Here is a 22208-nt window from a genome sequence, read left to right as displayed (position 1 = left end):
CTCCACCAGGGCTTTCAGGAGTACCTGGCTTGGGCTGTGTTTGATCAACAAGGGTCCTGATGGCAGGCCATGGTCCACAATTTTTTCCATCCAATCTCAAAAAAGAGAAAAATGATTCTCTTAATCTGTGGCCTACAGTATATATATATATATATATATATATATATATATATATATATATATATCATTGTGTTGTTTAGTTGCTAAGTCATGTCCAACTCTTGCAACCTCACAGACTGTAGCATGCCACGCTCCTCTGTCCATGGGATTTCCCAGGCAAGAATACTGGAGTGGGTAGCCATTCCCTTCTCCAGGGGAATCTTCCTGACCCAAGGATTGAACCTGCATCTCCTGCACTGGAAGGCAGATTCTTTATTGCTGAGCCACCAGGGAAGAAGAATATATCTATATATGTTTATATATTCATGAGAGTTTGACTATAAAGAAAGCTGAGCACAGAAGAATTGATGCTTTTGAACTGTGGTGTTGGAGAAGACTCTTGAGAGTCCCTTGGACTGCAAGGAGATCCAACCAGTCCATCCTAAAGATCAGTGCTGGGTGTTCATTGGAAGGACTGATGTTGAAGCTGAAACTCCAATACTTTGGCCACCTGATGTGAGGAGCTGACTCACTGGAAAAGACCCTGATGCTGGGAAAGACTGAGGGCAGGAGTAGAAGGGGATGACAGAAGATGAAATGGTTGGATGGCATCGCCGACTCGATGGACATGGGTTTGTGTGGACTCCGGGAGTTGGTGATGGACAGGGAGGCCTGGCATGCTACGGTTCATGGGGTCGCAAAGAGTCGAACACAACTGAGCGACTGAACTGAACTGATATATAATTTAGATTGGACTAAGTACCACAATATTTTTTTTTTTAATCATGAAAATATAGGTTGTTTCTGGGAATTGTATCTCATCCCTAACTGCAGTCATTATGAGAACAGATAACAGGTATCTAAACTACCCCTTCCCATTAATTCCTAGGCCATCCTTCAAGGCTCAGCTCAAATGCTTCCTTCCTATGAATCCTTTCTTGATCCTCCAGCTGAACAATATTTATTCATTCACTTTATCTGGATCAATCTTTTGGCAAACAGCTTATGAACAAAATCTTAATATTTTGTTTCTAGCCTTACAGATTTTATGTGCATCTCTTTTTAATTCTCCTTTGTATTTTGTATTCTCAGCCACTCCTAGGATAGCACCTGGCACATAACACTACATCGATGAAGTACTTATTCTTGACAAGGCATTGTGCTTAGCATTATATAGGAATTTTCTCACAAAATCCTTACAGCAGCCCTATTCATGCATTCAATCTTATTTTCAGCCTCTTCTGTGAGGGAGAAATACTAGATTCACTATAAACTTAGTAAACAAGACAGATACGGTCCCTGTCCTCAAGCTCACAGTCTATGGCAATTGGTACTGTTGCTGTTCTCTAGTATAGAGATGAGGAAAAGTAAAGCTCAAAGAAGTTATCAATAATTTGTTTGCCCCAAATCACACAACAAAAAAGTGGCAGAGTCTGAAATCAAACTCAGCTCTACAGACTGGATATTCAAGACCCTGTGCATATAACCACTATGTTCTAAAAGAGGTACCTGATAAACACTTACTGAGATAAAGTTTTAGAAAACTCCAACAATGAAAACTATCCCATGGATAATGAAGATTTCCATTCAATTTTGTTCTGGAAGAGGAAACCAGGAAATGAACAAAAGGGCAGATGGGGGTTGTAGTAAAAGCCTCATATACACCTGGTAACTCAGAACTGCTAAACTAGCCATCTGCTGAGGATGCTCAGCACTGCTTTGCTCAACACTGAGAATGTCCTGTCTCTTAAACTGGACCCTCCTCAGAGGCAGTGATTTGCTGCGTGCCAGGGTGGTGTAGCCAAGTCATTAATTAGCAATGAGACCTTATATCTCCTACCAGATAACTGGCAGCGTGGAGTGGAAGGTAAGGATGAATAGCTCCTTACTTAAACGTGGCGGGGAGGGATGGAGGGGGTGGGGGTGGGGGTGGTGGGTATTCTTGAAAGGTGAACTCCCATGCCTAGAAACGGCCTTCAAAAAGGTGTGAGTTGGGGGCAGCTAAGCCTGGGAGCCAGCCACCACTACTGAGCCCACGTGCCCTAGAGCCCAAGCTCTGCAACAAAGAGAAGCCACCACAATAAGAAGCCCCCATAGGCAACGAAGAGTAGCCCCCGCTGGCCACAACTAGAGAAAAGTTCGTGCATAACCACAAAGACCCAGCGAAGCCAAAAATAAATAAATAAATAAATTTTAAAGAGAAGAAAATGGTGTGAGTGTTTACTTTTCACCGGAGGAGTGAGGAAGCTACCACGAGGGGATTGCTGCTGCTGCTGCTAAGTCGCTTTAGTCGTGTCCGACTCTGTGCGACCCCATAGACGGCAGCCCACCAGGCTCCCCCGTCACGAGACCCTAAACACAATGCATGGCATGCTGGAGTCCATGGGTCACAAAGACTTGGACACAACTTGGCGACTGAACAACAACACACAATGCAGGTGCCCCTGGCCCTGTGGGCCGGCCATGCCAGAGCCCACAGCCTGCTGGACTCTCTTCTCCAAATGCCACTGTGGCACCTGCACTGTTCGGCCTATCCTGGTCATCTCCTCAACCAAACGAGGTTTCAGAGTAGCGATATCCCAAAGTATAGACACGCCATTACTAGGTGCCTGGAAGCACGCATCTTATTCCCCACAATTTATTAGCCCAACAAGGGACCACCTGGCTTTACATCAGGTTCCCCGCTATAACCTATTTGGCTCAGACGGTAAAGAGTCTGCCTGCAATGCAGGACACTTGGGTTCGATCCCTGGGTCAGGAAGATCCCCTGGAGAAGGAAATGGCACCCACTCCAGTATTCTTGCCTGGGAAATCCCATGAACGGAGGAGCATGGCGGGCTACAGCTCATGGGGTCGCAAAGAGTGGGACACGACAGAGCTACTAACACTTTCCCCGCGTTAATCGGTGGAGACAGTTTCTAAGGGCCAGGTCCTGACCCAGAGGCTCCTGCAACAAGATGGACAGACAGCTTCCGCCACCGGTCCCCCCGACTCGCCCGCCGCCAGACCCCTCCCCCTGCATTCAGGCAGTTAACCGGACAACCGGCTCGCAGAGGTTGCAAGTCGGTCGCAAGAAGGCATGGGGGTGGCAGGCTACACACTCCACCATACCGGCCACGCCCCTCACCACCACCCGGCCAATGGCCTGCTGCGCCGGCTCACGGTGTTTCAGAACCAGTCCGCCCGCGGGCTGAGCGCATGCGCCTTGAGAGGCCGACAGGGTGAGGTCTCTCTAGCGAGGGGAGGGGTCCACGGAAATGGAGGGGCTGAGAGCGCACGCCTTATGCCCTGACAGGGCGCCGGCTGGAGAGCGCGTTGGGCTAGCCGGGGGCAGTGGTCGCCAGGGAGGTCGAGGCGCTGGGTCCGACCGAAATGGAGCGGGGTCCGGCGCTCCGCTGACTCGCCCGTGTTTGTGTTCCCTCTCAGGGAGACATGGAGAACTGTTTGGTGGCCGCGGCGCTGAACGGGGTGGACCGACGTTCCCTGCAGCGTTCGGCTAGGCTGGGTCAGGAAGTGCTGGAACGGGCCAAGAGGAGGGCGGTGGACTGGCCTTCGGTGGAGCTTCCCAAAGGCAGCGTGGGGATCGTTTCCCGGGTGCGGCACTGTGGAGAAAGAGGGCCGGCAGCCAGCCCCCAGCGCCTTCTCCCAGGAAAGGTGAGGAGGGCCTCAGCTGTGGACCAGCCCATTCATTCCCTCAGCAGCGGCTTGCTGAGAACCAGGGCACGCCGCACACCGGGACCCGAGGGATCCTGTGCTTGGCGGAAGCTGCTGTGTATCAGGACAGTGAACCGGAAAGTCTTGAAAACTTGACATTTGACAGATTCTTACTGGGTAGTTTTAGGACACCGATAGGTACCGCTAGTGCTCGGCCCTGCTTGGTTACTTTTTAACGCAGTTCTTAGAGGCTATTATCTGATACTCGAGGAAAGCCAACAAACCTTTGTCCTGGAAAAATTGCATGTCTGTGTATTCCTTTTAGAGATTGAATTCTTTCTCAATAAGATCATTTTACTAATTTAAACTTGCAGAGGCCTTTCAAAAAGTAAAAAAGGAAGGTATTTCCAAAATGACTTCCTTCTCCAGTAGGGAATACAGATCTCACCTGTGATTTGCCGTTTATTCAAATAGAGAGAAGACAGACACCCGACCCTCAGTGCTTCCTTCAGAACAATGGCTGAATACATGAACTATACTTCAAGTCAGTGTGGGGTAAGTTGGTGTAAGCCAAAGCATGCCCCTGAGCTGCCTGCTGATGGATCACAAAGTGGATTTTTGTGGAATTTAGGAAGAATCTGCACACTATCTGTTCACCCGGTCCTGCCTTCGTGGGCAGGTTGTAATTAGCCAAGGATTTACAACAGGTGATAAATCCAGGTTACAGTTCATTCAACAAATACAGACCGCCTAGCTTTAGCTGTTCGGAGAAGGCAATGGCACCCCACTCCAGTACTCTTGCCTGGAAAATCCCATGGACGGAGGAGCCTGGTAGGCTGCAGTCCATGGGGTCGCTAAGAGTCGGACACAACTGAGCGACTTCACTTTCACTTTTCACTTTCCTGCATTGGAGAAGGAAATGGCAACCCACTCCAGTGTTCTTTCCTGGAGAATCCCAGGGACAGAGGAGCCTAGTGGGCTGCCGTCTGTGGGGTCACACAGACTTGGACACGACTGAAGCGACTTAGCAGCAGCAGCTTTAGCTGTTAGGAGATTACAGCAATGAACAAGGCAGAAAAGTTCTGCCCTCACTATTTTTAGATGGAGAGGTGGGTGCTTATTTGCTGAATTCCAAAGTAAGACCAAACATAAGGAGTTTTTAAAACTTTGAACTAAACTAAAAATTTTTAAATCTGTAGAATCACTCTAAATTGGAACTGAGTCTGTTTTCAAAGCAAAAATTGAAACAAAATCCCTCCATTAGATTTTAATCTCTTTTCCAAGTCCCTGATAATGTAGTTTTTAAGTATGTCCCTTTGGGTCCATATCACTTGTTGGCCACAAAGCTGATTTTGTGGCACAGACGCAGTGCCCTCATCAGAGGTAGTGTGGCTTAATGGCAGGGGCGGCCTCCCAGGAATCCGACCTGTATTCTGCCACTTCCTGGCTCTAATGCCTTAAGCCAGTTAGTTTCTCTCAGCCTTACCTTCCCCATGGTAAATTGACAATGTTCAAGTCCTTTCCAGCCCTTTTAGTCTGTTTCTTCAGTTTCCACTGAGAGATAAACACCAGGAAATTGCTATAAACTGTAGCATAGAGGACCTACATGAGATTTTCGGTCCCATTCATTAAAATGGGTGAACAAAGGTTTTACAGATACTCTTCTCAAAAGCATACACTAAGGTCATCTCTAAGTACTTTAAGGGAATGTTGAAGGTGGACCAGCCAACATTGAAGAAAATCACCTGCGTGGAAGGTACTCTGTGTCTTCTAGGACTTAAAACAGACTCTGTGGTCTTGTCCAGCCTAACATTTTATGATTCTTATGTGGGTGTAAGGGTGCTGGTCTCTATGGCAGAAGGAAGAAAATGCCTTATTTCTGTACTGCTTTTCAATTTCATAATGAATATTAAAATTAAAAAAAAAAAACCCTCTGTTTCTACATCTTTTATAAAATCCTTATGACTCCAAGAATAGGATTCCAACCAACAAGACACGGTTCAGAGAGTATTTTTATGTTCTTATTCTGTGAAATGATTTTAGAAAAATCCGTAACTTTGGCTCTACTATAAAGTGATGAAGTTAAACACTTTGGTTCATGGTTCAGTAAAAGGAATAATATTTGTCTTTGGTTTGAGGTTTAGCAAATTGGTATTCTTCACTTTGGTTTTCAGTTCATGCTTCAGTTCAAGTCTCCATTAAAGAATGGAGCCTCAGAACTCTTTGGCTCTCGAGATAGAATCAAGAACAGTGTTCTGAGTTCATTTTCAGAACTTTGAAGCAGCCCCTAAGTTACATCATTAGCTTCATGTCCTGACGTGCTTTTCCCAACTTCTCATTCTTTTGGTCTCTTGACTTAAACATTGTCCCTACCCTTTGTTCCAAACAGGCAAGCTTATGATGTCCTCGACATTAGTAACTATCAAGGGCAAGTCTAAGGTTAACCTGGAGGGGGAGGAAGGAAGTAGACAAGAAAAAAACTGCTTTCTGATCCTTTGGATGATTTTGCCTAAATCAGAGACTTCTCCCTTCCCTCCTCCACATGAGGAGAACGGCTGCTTAGCAGTTGTATTTCCTGTTGTATTTCTAAATTGCCAGGAGATGCACGTCTCTCTTCTCCTTGCCTGAGACTTAGTAAACATGGACCTGTTTGTCAGAACTTGTCACGAATAGAGATAAAAGGGCTTGTGCATTGATATCAGAGTGAGGATGTTGTGAAAACTCTTTAACCTGGCAGAGAGCATGGACCTACCTAGCTTGAGTTGCCAGAGTTCTTGCCCTGCAGAGGCAGCAGATGGCAGCAAAGTAATGCCAACTGCAGTTTCCTTCTCTGCAACCACTTTACGCGGGCTAAGATTTGTTACATGACTTTAGAGGCTTCTTGGGAGGGCAGGTAATTTACCTTTGCTCTCTTGCCTCTCTTCTTAACCATAATTTGCCCAAGTTAACAGGGTGCTTTTTGAAAATCTGACCAGACTCTTGGGTTACCCAATGTCTTCCACATTACTTCTCTAGAAATATTACTCATCTGCACCAGAGGAAGGAGGGGCAACCCACGTCTACCGCTATCACAGAGGGACATCGGAGCTGCACCTGTGCTCTGATGCGGGGAGTGGTCAGGTATGTACCCTCAGCTGTGCTGTGCCCTCAGCCTCCCAAACTGGGAGGCCCCACATCCTGGGGCTTTTGCTGGATTGTGTTATTGGGTGGCTGGGTGACTCTACAGCACTTTGTGGAAATGTTTCTCCTCGGAGAACTTACAGCAATGAACATGAAATAGGAGTTTTTGTCCAAAATACAAGATTGATGCCACTGTAGGATCTTCAGTGACAATCCTGGGCCAAGGGATTCTTGAGCAGGCTTAACAAAAAGCACTTCAAATATCCTCTTTTACATCTAGGGATATGAAAGAGGCTTTTAATCATCATGTATTTTACTCTAAAGTAGTGATAAGTATCATGTCTTTGGTAATTTTAAAAAAGGAAGTGCAAGGAGGGGGGTCTCTTTTAACAACATCCTTTTCCTAAAGATAACAGTTACAGGCTTCTCACTATGAATTCCCTGTCTTACCACATGTCACTCTGGGAAGTCTAAAAGACTACTTGTTGAACTAATTCAACAGGAGTCCTTTGTTATTGTTTCTGGGAAGAGCAGGTTTTTCTTGTTTTTGTTTTTCAGCTCCCCTAGTTATACTCAAAGGTAGCAAACTTAAGTCCAGAGTCTAATCCACAGGTTGGATTCCTGACTTCCTTGTTTTGAGAAGGGACAAGAGAGTGGCCACAGGGATATGAGCAAGGACTGGCTGCGTGCCAGAAGTCCCTCCCATTTCCCTGGCCTGGGGTGCAAGTGGCAGCACCAAGGCCTGGATCCAGGGCTCCCATTTCTGGTCCAACCCAGGCCCCCGTAAGAGCTTACACATGGGCAAGAGTCATTTGTATTCCTCCCCTCCCTTCCTACCTGGAGCAGGAAATGGCACCCCACTCCAGTACTCTTGCCTGGGAAATCCCATGGATGGCGGCGCCTGGTAGGCTACAATCCATGGGGTCGCTAAGAGTCGGACACGACTGAGCCACTTCACTTTCACTTTTCACTTTCATGTATTGGAGAAGGAAATGGCAACCCACTCCAGTGTTCTTGCCTGGAGAATCCCAGGGACGGGGGAGCCTGGTGGGCTGCCGTCTATGGGGTCGCACAGAATCAGACATGACTGAAGCGACTTAGCAGCAGCAGCAGCCTCCCTTCCTATAAAATATAAGTTGATGACTCTAAGAGAAATTGACTTTCTCAGTTCAGTCTCTTCCTCTCTAATACTCCCACTGCTGGGAGAAGCACAGAAGAGAATTCTATTTTCTGAAAGCCTGTTAAACGTCAATCACTTTTGCACTTTAAATCTTTCCTACAGTCTAGTGTCCCCAGGTTATAGGCTGGAAATCAAGACTTAAGAGATATTAATCTGTCCCTCTCAATAAATGGCAGGTATAGGAGAAGGCAATGGCACCCCACTCCAGTACTCTCACCTGGAAAATCCCATGGACAGAGGAGCCTGGAAGGCTGCAGTCCATGGGGTCGCTAAGAGTCGGACACGACTGAGTGACTTCACTTTCACTTTTCACTTTCATGCATTGGAGAAGGAAATGGCAACCCACTCCAGTGTTCTTGCCTGGAGAATCCCAGGGTCGGGGGAGCCTGGTGGGCTGCCGTCTATGGGGTCGCACAGAGTCAGACACGACTGAAGCGACTTAGCAGCAGCAGCATAGGATTCAAACTCAGGTCTGTCTTTCTCAAAGCCCATGTAAGGATAAAAGGTAATGATGGTAAACATCTGACTAAAAGTACATCACAGAAATCACTAAAAGCCTTAAGATCTTAGTGACAACTTGGAAAACAGTGACAGCACAATTGTTAGTTCCTCATTAAGTTGGAAAAAATTTTTACCATCCAGAAGTCGAAGTTCGGGCCCTCATCAGTGTTTCTACCTCTCTCTTCAGAGAAAAGACGCAGGCCTTAGTGTTGGAGGCATGCATCGGGCATCAGAGTGTGTGCTGAAGGCACCCCAGTCTGTGAGTACCGAACTTCCAGGGCACCGGGCTTCCCCACCACTGCCGTCCATGAAGCAGCTGACTGGGTTACAACAGGGTTCCTTGTGTTGGATTCATATTATTTTTAAGTTGGGATATTTCTATCTTAGGGGAAAGTGTGCAGCATTTTAGTTCACTGTAAAATTATATTTTCTTGGTATCCTTCCTTCCCTTGAAATTTCAGAGATAGCGTTTGTGCCTCAACTCATAGTTGTGGTTGGAAAGAATGCAGAGCATTCATAACTCCGTTCCTACAGCTCAGCTGGGCCCTGCTGGAATGTCACCATCTGTTTAAGCAGCGGGAGGGGCCTTGCCCCCTGCTTATGAAGTGAAAACCGTGGCTGAAATTCTGAAACATATACATTCAGCTAGATCGGGTTCCAAAACATTTAAAGGAGTTTGTGCCTATTTTCCACAAATGTTTCTATGTGAAAACATACAGTGATGAGTTTTTCAGGATAAAATACTCATTTGTTCATGAACCCAGGGAATCTTCTGGAACTTGGAAGGGCTGAATTCTGAGGAGTGGAACCCCTGTATGTTGTAGTAATAGTTTAATTTTTGTTGGTCTACAGTATACGCCTAGCCTGGATTCAGAATATACTAGACTTAGTAGCAACTAAGACTATTCTGCTTCTAGTACAAGTTGTTAGGCTTAGATGTCTCCAACACTGGCTGGATTTTGATAAATCCATAAGTTGAAAATACCATAAATCGAAAGTGTACTTAATATCCCTAAGCTGCTGAAAGTCATAGTTTCGCCTCGCCTTCCTTAGACATGCACAGAACACTTATATACCCTGCAGTTGGGCAAAATCATCTAACACGAAACCTACTTTATAGTTAAGTTTTGAATAATTCATGTAATTTATCAAATGCTGCACTGAAAGTGAAAAGGAGACTGGTTGTATGGGTACAGAATGGTTATAAGTGTATCAGTTGTTTACTCTCGGATTGCACAGCTGACTGGGAGATCTCTCACTGCTGGCGCAGCATCACACTAGCCTGCAAAAAGATCAAAATTGGACGTACGGTTTCTGCTGAATGCATATCACATTCACATTATGGTAAAAAAAAAAAAAAAAAAGAATGAGTCAGATTGTTGTAAGTCAAGGACCATCTGTATGGGAGAACCAGCCCTCCAAGGGAGGACATTAGCCAGCCAGCTGACTTGCTGCATGACAAAATGGAATCTATTCAGAGTCTCAGCTTTAGGAGAAATGTTTCATCCTAATAATGAATTTAGCAAAGCACACCTAAAAAGAATGCTTTGTATCATCCTGCAGTGCCTCGCCATTGCTGCTGGTCTGTGCTAACAGGTGCCACTGCCTACTTTTGAGCCCCGAGGCAATGGTCATTAGCCTTTCCCTCCACCTGATTCTTACTTTACACTCCAGCCAGTGTGTCCTTTTATGATTCTTCCTGTTCCTGCAACAACTCAGCATTTTCACATACATTCTTGTGAGCTAGTTTTAGAAATAAAAGCATAAAGAGCAAGTGAGACTGGCCTGAAGGGCAGTCCTGTTATGTGGCCACGCCAGGTGCAGAAAGCAGAACCTCCGTCTCCCACCTTAGCGCCTCTCACTGCGTCACACACAGGGCGCTCTGACAGCAGCAGGACATAAACCTCTGACCTGGTAACACCTGCTTTTCCTTCCAGGCTGAGAGCGTCTCTAAGGACCTCTACATAGAAGTCTATCCAGGGACCTATTCCGTCACTGTGGGTGCAGATGACTTGACCAAAAAGACTCACGTCGTAGCAGTTGATTCCGGACAAAGTGTGGACTTGGTCTTCCCCATATGATGTGGACCGTCACAGGCATCACATCACCTTTTTCTGAGTATCAAGAAGAATAAAGCCACTGTATATTCTTAATATGTACACATTAATCCTGCCTTTAGTGCTGACTGTGAGGGTCAGCCTTCCTAGGAACTGGACTGTGTCTCTTTCAGTGCCTATTTTAACTTGAAAGTCCCTTCACCCTCTTCTGCCTGAAAGTAATAATGTAATGATACTGTCTGAATAGTTTTTACAGCTTGCTTTCCAAGCAAAGGTTAATTATGACAATAAAGGGAGAGATTTGAAAATGAAGAAAAATTCCTTTTTATTGGCATTAAGAAGGGAAACAAAACGTCGCTCTTGTACAGTTGAGGCTTTATGAAAAGATAACAGAGAGGCTGTGGACACGTTTGCCCAAAGCAGGCCAACCATGTTCTGTAGCTTCTGTGGAAGAGGCATCCTCAAGCAGGTCTTACCCGGCCCCTGGCAGGGAGCCCTGGGCTCCTCACTCCTGTGCTCCTCAGGACAGGTGAAGATGCTGCTGCTTACTGGACTGTGATCTGTGGCCCTCACTATGCCATTTCCGTTGAAGAGTGCCTTGTCAGCCACTCTGTAGCTCCTCCTCAGGTTACCACCTCTACTCTTTAGCTTCCTATAAGAGGGAAAAAAACAACAACACTGAGAGTCTTATGCTGACTTCAAAAATCAGTGACTTTTGATCCTTAAAATTATGAAGTCACTGCTGTGTCCTAAGCGTCTTTAAGCTAGCACGCCAACAGTATTGTTGCATTTCAGTTTAACTGCCTAGGACTTCACCTCGTTTTGAATGTAAGTTTTGCCTCAGAAAAAAGGCCAGTATTTTATATGATGAAAACAAAGTTTTAAGTAGAGCTGTCTTAGCATTCCTAGTGAAGAGCAGACTCATGGACAGAAGGCCTAGTAAAGCAGACCCATACCCACCATCACCAGGTAGAGGGTCACTTAAACAGGGATCCTTGCACCCCCAAGAAGCCAGTGAGGAAATCTGTGGGTTCTGCAAGCCTTCTGAAATCATATGCAAGATTGTGGGTGTGACTCCAAAAGATCAAAGAACCCTGGAGAGAGCCCTTCAGAAGCCCCTTTGCAGCCATTCTGCTCTACCTTGATCCTTGGGGCTTTTAGTCTTGGAGTTCTGGCCCCGCTGATGTGCAGCAGTACCCTGACTCAGTTTTCTGTGTCCGGCTTCTTTGGGCAGGATCTGCAGCGGCTTCATGCCAGTGACGTTCAGGGCCAGCTCTCTAGGACTCCCCGCTGCAGCAGGTTTCTCTCTCTGTTGTCTGTTGCTCTTCTCATCTTTCTGGGTGCTGCAAAGTCTTATTCCTGAACCCAAAATTCAGTTAGTTGAATATGCTACCATTTTGATGGGATTAGTCTTGATGACTTGGGTAGGACTAAATCATGGATCACAGAATCCCTTAACTCTCTGAACCCTGTTTCAGTTGTAAGCAAGGGTGGAGAGCAGCATGTCTGCTGGCAGGAATCCTGCCCCCAGGTTTGTTAGGATCAGACAGTAACCTCTCAGCCTGTAACTAAAAGGAGCCAAAAGTGTGGCAGGCGGGGACCCATACAAGAGGATCCTTAGTGGGCAGACCCTCAGACCAGACTGGCAAGCATCAGTTCTTGGTGGCACTCAAGCACAATTAGGAGAAGCAAAGCAGCACATTTTCTTAGAAGGGAACAAGATTTGGAAGGGAGAAAAGAAAACCTCTGGTGTTTGCCATGGTTTCCAGCCCGGCACACGTGTCCTTTTACACGCTTCATCTCACTGGTTAGTGAGGCACAGCGTGTGTCTGGGACAAGGGCTGGTGACGGGCCCTTTCCCCACACCCCATCCAGGCTTATTCTCCATAGCTTTGAGTGCAGGTGTGGGACTTAGCAGAGGGCAGGCTCACTGATTATCATGGTTCCACTCCAAGAATTAACCTTTGCCTGGAGCATAACAAATGGTCCAATAACCTAGAGGAAAGCCAGGGCAAGTACCTGAAGATATTCTCTTTATGGCCAATCATTAGACTTTATTTGGGGATGCAGAGTACTTTAGAGAGGATCTGTTTAAATATGGTAATGGGAAGAGAGGCTGAATGTAGGTGTAGCTGGTTGGGTGGGAGGTAAAAGCAGTGTACCTTGGGGCCAGGAAAGATTGGTCTGGACTCAGTTGGGTTTGGAACAGTCTGGATAGAATGCCATGGAGCAGGCCATGGGAATGCAGGCCTGGAGCCAGGGCAGGTCTGCGCACCATGGCCCTCTGGTTACCCCACTGGCCTGCCTCTCCATGAGGCAGGGCCTCATCCTATCTCAGTTGCTCCCCACAGGCTACTCCCTCTGGATAGATAAAGCTTTTCTTTCCCTAGTCTGTGCTGAAGCAGGAGGCAGTGGAAGCCATGGAGAATTTAACTTGAAAACTCTAGATTTGGGCACTATTTTGTTTATATTATCACTTGTTAGAGGACACACCTGTAGAAACCTGTTTCCAAGCACTTCTGCCAAGGCCTTTCACTGCAAGGAAAGACATCCAGGAAGCTCTCCCTGCCCCATCTTGACATTTTTCTATACAAAGTGTCCTCTTAGAGAGTGGAGGAAAAGCTCCACTGGTCATAGCTAGATTCCTGTCCCTCTAGTTATTCCCTCTCAGACATGGGGGAAAGGTCCCACACCTTGAAATCTAAGGAAGAAACCATCATATAAAATACAACAGCAGTTGGGACTTCTCTGGTGGTCCAGTGGTTAAGAATCCATCTTGCAATGCAGGGGATCTGAGTTCAATCCCTGGTTGGGGAACTAAGATCGCACATGCCGCAGGGCGCCCGTGTACCACAACTAGAGAGCCCATGTGCTGCACCAGGAAAGATCCTACATGACACGATGAAGACCCTGGGTGCCACAACTAAGACCCAACACAGCCAAACAAAAACAAATCAGCAACTAATATGTCTATCCCTGCCCACTCCAAAGGCCAGGGACCCAGAGGAGTCACCAAGCAAGTTTCTCCCTGTGGAAACAATTTCTCAGCTTCCTGGAACGGAAGACTAATAAAGTCCTTATGCCTGGAGCAAGACTGAAATCCCTGTGGGTTGAGAGGTCCTGACTAAGCAGATATCCTGGAAATAGGGCAATGGCTTCAATGGGGACTCACAGTGAGTCCCCGAGTGGGCAGTGTCTACAGATCCTTAATACCCTTAGCAGTGGTATTCTTTAACCCTCAGTATCCCTGCCCCAGGTTCAATGTTCATTTAGTTCACTGAAGGTTGAATTAGGGTTAGACTAGTCTAGGGCTGGCTGCTGCTGCTGCTAAGTCGCTTCAGTCGTGTCTGACTCTGTGCGACCCCATAGACGGCAGCCCACCAGGCTCCTCTGTCCCTGGGATTCTCCAGACAAGAACACTGGAGTGGGTTGCCATTTCCTTCTCCAGTGCATGAAAGTGAAAAGTGAAAGTGAAGTGGCTCAGTTGTATCTGACTCTTAGCGACCCCATGGACTGCAGCCCATCAGGCTCCTCTGTCCATGGGATTTTCCAGGCAAGAATACTGGAGTGGGGTGCCATTGCCTTCTCCGAGGGCTGGCTAGGGCAAGCCATCTCCTTCATAAAGCTCTGCAAGCTGCCTTAGGTATCTGCTCTTTCTGGGCCACATTGGGAATTTAGATCACATGGCATGAGGCATTATCAGTGACACACTACCCTAAGCCTACGAGGGCATGTCACACAGGTCTTTGCTGGGGTAAAGAAGTTCGGGAGTGGCTGCAGATTGCCAACAGTGACCCTGCCTCCCCTTTCCATGGCAGAGTGAGATGATTAAGGCTGCGCCGGTTCTTCCCACTCTGACTTCTTCAGGGGCTCATATGAAGAGTAGGGTCTGATGACCAATATTTAAAGACGTTTCTGAGTTCTCAGGGTCTTGAAGACTCTAATCAACACGTGGAGGCATTCTGACTGCACATGTAGAGAAAAATCATAGCCTCCAAGAAAAGTGAAGGAGGGGAGGGTAGAAACGGACAATGGCAGTGTCCTTCCAGTAGACTAGTGAAGAAAGAAAGGACAGTTGTTAAATAGGGATGCAAAGCTTAGCACCAAGATCGGCTCATCCTTTCTTGTTAGGTTTCCATTTAATCAATAAAGCCCACTACTTCCCTCTTATCACAGCCCCCCTTCAACATGACCACACCCCCCAGTGTTACTTCCAGTTCCATCACAGCAGACAAGTGTATCGGATTCCTGAGAGACCAACCCCCGCCAAGGAGGGGGTTACAGAGGGGAAGGGAGCAGGGGCCTCAGCCCCACCCTAGGAAAAGGCCTACCTGGCTTCCCTGGGTACGGCTCAGGCCCGTTTCTCCTCCAGTACCTCCATTCGGGCTGGCAGAGGCCACCCTGCTTCCTCGGAGACTTCTCGAGAAGGATGGGGTCCGTGTTGACTGTGCTGTCCACCAGCAGCCTCTGAGGGGGGCCCATCTCCAGCTCATTCTCCAAATCCTCGTCTTCAGAAGAGGAGGAGGTGGAGGAGGAGGAAACAGCCGCGGGAGCCTGCACTGCCACTTCTTCCTCCTCAGGATTCTCCAGGGGCAAAAGCTGGGCTGTGGGCTTCAGCTCCGCTTCTGGAGGTTCTCTGGCTGCGACCCCTGAGGTCCTGATTGGAGGCCACCATGTGGGTCCAGCCAGGGGGCAGCAGCAGAGGCAGCCCTGGACCAGCAGCTGGCAGCCAGCATGTGGGTAGCAGGGAGCACACAGGAATGGAGGGCTCAAAGGAAGCCCGCTGGTGACAAATCCAGTGACCGGCCCCACCAGAGAGCAACAAGGGGCCCAGAGGAGGGGCCTGGGGTGCTGCCTGGCGAAAGGCTTATGCAGCCCGTCCACGGCCTTCTTCCAGACAGCTGGGGGCACCCACTGGACCCCTCTGAGAGGCACTGGAGCTGTCCTGCCATTCCAGAAATGAACAGTAATTTCTTCTTCTTTCGGGGATGCTATGTAACAGAGAAGGGCAACATTTTGTTACAACCGCCTCTTCTACATCAAGGGTAAAGGTTCTCCTGTCCCCAGAAGCAAAGCCTCAGCACAGCCCCTCAGCTTTGCCTGCTGTCTCACGCACACCTCTCCCTGCAAAGCCTGCCAGGGACGTCCCTCACCTGCCCCACGTTTACCTCCCCGTCCTGTGCCTCCATGTCTCACTTTTCTCATCAAAACCCAACACCTCCTCAGGTAGGGGGAGGGGAGGAGAAGCCTCCTTTGTGGTTTGAATTACAACGATGCTGCCTGGCCGGCCCCACACAAGGGGACACTGTATCCGTGCCTGGATGACATTGTGGGGGACCGAGTACAGGTGTGACCTCTGGATAACCTCACCACACCATAGGTCAGGTAACCAACATAGACATAGTAGCCTTGGGTGATTTTGCCCTGATAACAAATATTTTATAATTGGAAAAATATGATTTGTCTATCTGTGGCCACCCTCGGGATGAAGCTGCAAGTGAAAGGGTAAGGATTTCCTCAAGCCCCTAAGACCCCTAAGCTGTAGAGACAGCCGCTTTGCTCCTTCCTCAGCCTGATCACCAGCCTGGCTCCCGGGGAGCCCCAGAGCAGCTCCCTTACCTCTCTGGGGGTCTCTCGCCTCCAAGCCCAAGAGAACAGTGCCAGGGCCATAGCGTTGTTGGTCAGGGCCCCAGGGTGCCAGCACCTTGTCCCCAGGTCGCAGTGAGAATTCCATGGTTGGCGAGAACTGAATGACATCTTCCTCTAAGACCACGCTCTGCTGCTGGGCTGGCAGCTCTGGGCCTGTGGCAAGGGGAGCCTCAAATTCCACCAGCAGGACCCCCTGCCTCTCCAGCTGTGGGAAGGAAAATATTCAGAATAATACCTGGCCTTAGGAAGTACTACAGGGAGCTTCATGGTTCCCTACAACGCCCAGCGCCAGGCTGAGGGGCTCCCTCCCACACAGCAGAGGCCAGCTAGGGAAGGGGCCAGGCCAGGTGCTGCTGAAGCCCATTACGGCAGGGACAGGCCGGCTATGAGGCAGAGGCTCTCCCTCTGCTTCTTGCTGTGGCCACTCTTGTTTATCACTTCCTGCCTTTCCCTTCCCGTGCTCTTTCTTTTCCTGTTTTTCTTTTCTCCTATCTTTATTTTTGGTCTGCAATTCACAGGAGTAAACTGGGTCCTCTCCATCTTTCCCAAAGCACCCCAGGAAGAGTTCTCCCAGCCCTCCCAGGAAGCCTTGTCCCCGTGTCCTGGACTAGCCAGGGGTGGGGTATCAATCACAGGCCCTGCCAGGCAGGGACATCTGTGGCTGCCCTCAGGGCAGCCCTGTGCACTGCCTGCATGTCCATGAGGGGAGGCAGGGCCGAGGAAGGAACGAGCGGCCTGACAGGGAGGGCAGGAGGAATACTGAGCTAATTAAAAGAACAGGCTGTTGGGAGAACTCAGTATTATTTTTGAAGAGCGATAAAGTGTGGTTACAAATTAACTTCTATCTAGTCACTAGACAGAATCTATATTTGAGCAAACTCCTGCTGATATTTCATTTGAACTCACATATTAGTTACTGGAAAATGACAAAATGACTTTTGATTGGAAATTCTATAACATATTTTTTTTTAATAAATCACAACAGTTTTCCCTCTATGGACCCACATTCACAAAGTCTGACTCTGAAAAGAAAGAAAAATCCCAATGAAGCAAGCAGTCAGCAAAGTAAAGCCCAGGCCTGGCCCCAGCACACAGGGACTATGCTCCCATGCGGAAGGACACAGGCGCACATGAGGTATACATAGGTTGGTTCCTCTTTCCCTTAGGCTGGTGCTCGTAACTCTACACACCGAATCTTCCTAAACGAAGTGCTTTTACTGTACATTTTCTTCACTGTTACGGGTTGAATTATGTCCCCCCAAAATTCATGTTGATGTCCTAGCCCCTGGGACCTCAAAATGTGTCACACTTAAGTCTAAATGACTTAAGACAAAGTCACACTGAGGATGACTGAGTAGAGTGGGCCCCTAACCCAATGACTGGTGTCCTTATAAAAAGGGGAAATTTGAACACAGACATGAGCTCAGGGGGAACAGCAAGTGAAGATGAAGACCAAGTGCGGGGGGATGCTTAGACAAGCCAAGGGACATCAAAGATTGCCAGCAAACCACCAGAAGCTGGGAGAGGTGCACGGAACAGATCCTCCCCCAGAGCCCTCAGAATCACCACCCCTGCCCACACCTGGTTCTCTCCAGAACTGAAAAAATCAATTTCTATTGTTAAAGCTACTCAGTTTGTGCCACTTTGTTATGCAGCCCTAGCATACTGATTGGGGAAGGCAATGGCACCCCACTCCAGTACTCTTGCCTGGCAAATCCCATGGATGGAGGAGCCTGGAAGGCTGCAGTCCATGGGGTTGCAGAGGGTCGGACACGACTGAGCAACTTCACTTTCACTTTTCACTTTCATGCATTGGAGAAGGAAATGGCAACCCACTCCAGTGTTCTTGCCTGGGGAATCCCAGGGACGGGGCATCCTGGTGGGCTGCCGTCTATGGGGTCGTACAGAGTCGGACACGACTGAAGTGACTCAGCAGCAGCAGCAAACTGATGCGCTCACTGACATTACATTTTCACTTCCACCTCCTGGCCATGGAAGATCTGTGCTTATTTAAGACACTGAACAGCTGAGGCATATCAGGTATGACAGGGCCACCCAGAGGAGCATATGGGGAGACATGGGGACTGAGGGACTTGCCTCTGGAGCAGCCTTTATCTGAGCCCTGTAATAAAAGCCATCTGGTTCCCTTCTTGCCAGGACCCATGTGTCAGCAGCCTCTCCAACTCTTCCCAGCCAGCCAGGCCCCTGCCATGCTGGGTCAGCAATGTGGAGACACGGGTAGTAAGATGCATATCTGGGGGAAAGTAAATGGAATTAGGGAAGCAGAGAAAAGCAAGCCCTAAAATTATCAAGAAACACATTTCAAAGTTAGGTCTGAGCAGAACCATGGGGTGAACTTGACAGTTAAGGCGATATGGAACAGAAGCCCGTGTAAAGAGTGGCAATCTGTGACTTCCGATAAGGTAAATTGCTGGAAGAGGAAGGAGGAGAGGAGAGTGAAGGGAATCGCTGTTTAAGGCCTGGGGATTGTTTCAAGGTAATCAGAATGGGATTAGCCTTGATATATAACAGGATGGCCAGATTAACTGGTTCTGAGACTAGATAGCAGGCCAGGAAAGTGTTCTTCCAGGAAGGGAGATCCTGAGGTGGTGTGCGGGATTCCAGGATGAGGTGTGGAGGCTTGGATGGTGATGACAAAGGAGCAAAACTGCAAAGAGGCTGAGCACCATGGAGTCGGAAGAGAGGAGGAAGTGTCTGAACGGGGGAAGCACAGGGGCTGAGTAAGAGGCTGAGGGACAGAAAAAAGGAGAAGCTGGTTCTGGGAACTCTGGTAGACAAAACCAAGCCATAGGGAATTGTTGAATCAGGTTTTGGTTTTCCGAAAAAAAAAAAAAAAAAAAAAGTGTTTATTTTGTGGGCAAGCCAGGATACAGGACTGTTTAAACTCTGGCTTTGAAGGGAAATGGTCCACATGGGTGAAACAAGAAAAGGGACTATAGGGTTCAGGCCTGGGCAGACTGACTTGAATAGCATGGGACTTGCAAGATTTGTATATGCTTATCGGCTGAGGTTCCCTTCCCCTCTAGTAGTCACACTGTAGATAGCTAACTTTGGGTACCATTCACAAAAAGCTAGGACAACTGAGGGAACCTGAGGCGGGATCGGGCGACCTCACCTAATTTCCTCATATAGTGCCAGGGCAAGTTGCAGAGAAGATGATAAAATGAGCCAGAAGTTTTATAACTGGTGATGCCTGCCTTCTCCCACACATATCAACTCTGACATCAGCCCCTCCACTACAAGGCGGGACAAAAGCTAGGTCAGCCCTTGTCGCTGGGATTAGAGTTTATTTATATTTTGGCTGCACATGGAGGCATGCAGGATCTTAGTTCCCCAACCACGTATCGAACCTGTGTTCCCTGCAGTGGAATCCTGGAGTCCTAAACACTGGACCTCCAGGCAAGTCTCTATGTATTTACTTATTTATTTATTGTGAGTACAGTTGGGGGGATCATAATAACCCAAGGAACGCAGCCCACACCGGTAAGGAACCCTTTCAGCCTTCCCAGGAAGCAAGTCCTCTCCCTCCTGGGCCATCGTGTCTCCCACCATTTTGAGCCAAGAACAGAGAGGAAAAAAGAAGCACAGATGGGTACCTGGTGAGGAGGCTGTGCCGGGTCAGCCAGGGTGCTCTGCAGGCGAGGGGGCAGGTGAAGGAGAGGTCCCAGGGAGGAGCAGTGCCGGCCCAGGCAGGGGCCTTCAGGGTCGTGGCCACGCTGCAGTATTTGGGCAAAGGCGTCCCAGGCCCCGCGGAGGAGTCCATAGACCTCGCGAAAACACCTGAGAACCAGCGGCTCTATTACCTGAATTGCAGCCCACAGCCCAGCAGAGGCCGCCTGGCTCGCGGCCGCCTCTCCGCGGCCCCACCGCTCCCACCACGCGCAGGGTGTCCCCAGAATCATCACCTGCCCGGGGAGACTCTGCTCAGGAAATAGGGAAGGGGTTGAAAGAGCAAGAGCTCTGACTTCAGAGAAACCCAGCTGGAAGTCCTTCACCGCCTGCTGGCTGCGTGCTCACTTCACCTGGGTGCGTCAGTTAACACCCTGGAGATGATCTGTGGAAAGCACCTGGCATCTTTAAGTAGCTCAATCAATATACGTTCGTTTTGTTTACCCACCCCCCACCTCCACCCCAGTTGTTGGGACTCCGGGGGTTTACATACTTCCTTTTACAAAACCCAGCCCTTGATGACAAACTGAGCCCTAACCCGAGCCACAGACTTCCCTCCTCCTAATCTGGTCACCTGGGGGACTAACTCGACCGAGCTGAGAGCCCAGGGCGGTGGCCTCCGAAGATGTGCTCAGAGGCGACAGCTGCCACCCAGGGCCCGAGATCACACTCGGCTGACCCAGCCCAGCTCGGCCCTGTTGGGTGTGCTCCTGCCCAAGCCCATGCTCTGACCCCAAGAGTACTCACCACAGCCCCAGCCAGACTCCTCCACCTCAGCCTCTGTCCCCTCAGACGGTTAGGAGTTCACGGCCTCAGCTCAACCGACACCTGGTTGCCAAGCAGGTTGCCATGGATACAGCCAGCTGGGCCAGAGGGAGTATACTGAGCATGTGCAGAGGGGTGACTGGGGCTTTGGGCAGCATGGGCGGGAAGAGAGGGTAGGGAGTTGGTTATTCACGGCCTTTCTGGGGAGAAGGGCCAGTGTAGCATCAGTTCCCAAAAGCTATGCTTCTCCACTGCTGAAAGAGTCAGTGACGGTGGGACACCCTCCTGGATCTAGGAGAGTCTTGGGAGGGAGGGGTCTGACCCCACAGAGTCTCAAAGCTGTTGATCTGCCTTCCTCCTCTGTGGGCAGGAGGCTGGAGTGGAGGGAACCCACTGGTTGGCTTAAGGACTCTAAGATAGAATTTGTAGTTTACAATGAAATAACCAAAACTGTGAGCACATTTGTCTGAAGGCGACAGGACTGCTGAGAAGCAGGTGTGTGGTGATAACTTTGGGTGGTGGGAGTGGACAGTGGGACCAAAGGAACAGAAGTCCAGAGTTCACTCTCATTTGAACATCCAGAGGATGGTATTCGAGGCATCTGACAGCCATTTTGCAGATCTGTGAGTGTCTCTACCACATCTGTTCCCCCCTTCCACCAGTTCCTGTTTCTGTTGTGAATCTGAGTGGCAGGGAGAGGCTGGCTGTACCCCTCGTTGCTGTGTGTCCATCAGCACATTCCATCCCCTGTCCTCTAAGGCGTCGGCATGTCCCGTGCCTCTCCAGTCAGCATGAATCTCAAGACTTTTGTTAGAAATCTTGGTTATAGAATTTATATTTCCTCCTATACAGAAATAAGAAAGCTTATAGTTCTGGGAGCTCCCGACAGTCTTTCTGGGACACTGAAGCTGTTCCCAGAGAGGATAGATCTAAAGAACACAGATTTTTGGTGACAGTGTTGAGCACTGCCTGAACCTGTACCCCTTGCAGTGGGAGTAAGTGCAAAGTCTTAACTTCTGGACCACCAGGGAAATCCTCCCTTTTTTGATTATACCAATTTTTGTTAGATTTTTGTATTGCTCACAGCCAAAAGCATCCTAACTGATGTCTACCCTCACAGAGCTTAACTTTGCAGCCAGGAGAATGACTGTTGCCCAAAAGGCTGAGTGATTTGGTGCACAAAGTTCGAGTCTAAGAAAGACTAATTAGATCTCTGGCTATGAGAAAAGGATTCCTGAAGATAGGTGGGATTTCAATGGTGAAAGGAAAAAGGAGATTATTCCATTCCCTCTTGGTAGGAAGCAAGAGCTAAGAGAGAAGGATGCATTTGCAACATCTGATTTTCTTTTTGGAGTGGGGGAATGGAGTGTCATGGGAAAATCAATGGGAAGGGGCCAAACTGGTGGGAGCTTTGAAAATCAAGCAGATGAATATCCAACAATGTCACAGTCAAAAGGAAGTTGTCATGAGGTTTGAGCAATGAAGTGACATGA

The 22208-nt window shown here is 48.6% G+C and overlaps 2 protein-coding genes across 5 annotated transcripts; one reads left to right on the top strand and one right to left on the bottom strand.

Moving 5' to 3' along the window:
- The first annotated feature begins 3182 nt into the window (after window positions 1-3182).
- AKIP1 (A-kinase interacting protein 1) lies at window positions 3183-10929 on the top strand. Of its 3 annotated transcripts, XM_055548702.1 has the most exons (6): window positions 3183-3320; window positions 3526-3753; window positions 4228-4308; window positions 6769-6873; window positions 8742-8813; window positions 10492-10929. In XM_055548702.1, exons 2-6 carry the CDS (start codon window positions 3532-3534, stop codon window positions 10633-10635), a joined length of 624 nt encoding a protein of 207 aa, XP_055404677.1. In that variant the 5' UTR covers window positions 3183-3320; window positions 3526-3531; the 3' UTR covers window positions 10636-10929. The 3 variants fall into 3 exon arrangements, with proteins under 3 accessions (XP_055404677.1, XP_055404676.1, XP_055404678.1); XM_055548701.1 differs by lacking the exon at window positions 4228-4308 and having other exon boundaries at window positions 3251-3325; XM_055548703.1 differs by lacking the exon at window positions 3183-3320 and having other exon boundaries at window positions 3376-3753.
- Window positions 10912-20804, bottom strand: C15H11orf16 (chromosome 15 C11orf16 homolog). 2 transcript variants are annotated; one of them, XM_055548699.1, is made up of 8 exons: window positions 20698-20804; window positions 20187-20335; window positions 19878-20061; window positions 18358-18514; window positions 16231-16465; window positions 14943-15602; window positions 11752-11970; window positions 10912-11263 (listed from the first exon to the last, which is right to left on the bottom strand). In XM_055548699.1, the coding sequence occupies exons 3-8, from the start codon at window positions 20042-20044 to the stop codon at window positions 11256-11258; spliced, it is 1446 nt and encodes a 481-aa protein (XP_055404674.1). In that variant the 5' UTR covers window positions 20045-20061; window positions 20187-20335; window positions 20698-20804; the 3' UTR covers window positions 10912-11255. The 2 variants fall into 2 exon arrangements, with proteins under 2 accessions (XP_055404674.1, XP_055404675.1); XM_055548700.1 differs by lacking the exons at window positions 20187-20335; window positions 20698-20804 and having other exon boundaries at window positions 19878-20179.
- Window positions 20805-22208: the final 1404 nt, after the last annotated feature.

This window comes from Bubalus kerabau, chromosome 15 (genome assembly GCF_029407905.1).
Source record: "Bubalus kerabau isolate K-KA32 ecotype Philippines breed swamp buffalo chromosome 15, PCC_UOA_SB_1v2, whole genome shotgun sequence".
Taxonomy (NCBI): domain Eukaryota; kingdom Metazoa; phylum Chordata; class Mammalia; order Artiodactyla; family Bovidae; genus Bubalus; species Bubalus kerabau.
This window is presented reverse-complemented; position numbering and strand designations above follow the sequence as displayed.

Bases quoted from the DNA above. Each gene is read 5' to 3' on its own strand.
- AKIP1 (XM_055548702.1), top strand. From the start codon at position 3,532: ATGGAGAACTGTTTGGTGGCCGCGGCGCTGAACGGGGTGGACCGACGT. The intron at 4,309-6,768 runs GTAAGTTGGTGT...TTACTTCTCTAG, and splicing joins ATACTTCAAGTCAGTGTGGG to AAATATTACTCATCTGCACC. The intron at 8,814-10,491 runs GTGAGTACCGAA...TTTTCCTTCCAG, and splicing joins TGCTGAAGGCACCCCAGTCT to GCTGAGAGCGTCTCTAAGGA.
- C15H11orf16 (XM_055548699.1), bottom strand. From the start codon at position 20,044: ATGGACTCCTCCGCGGGGCCTGGGACGCCTTTGCCCAAATACTGCAGC. The intron at 16,466-18,357 runs GCAAGTCCCTCA...TCCTTCCCACAG, and splicing joins AGATAAAGGCTGCTCCAGAG to CTGGAGAGGCAGGGGGTCCT. The intron at 15,603-16,230 runs GTAAGGGAGCTG...TCTGTTACATAG, and splicing joins GGCGAGAGACCCCCAGAGAG to CATCCCCGAAAGAAGAAGAA.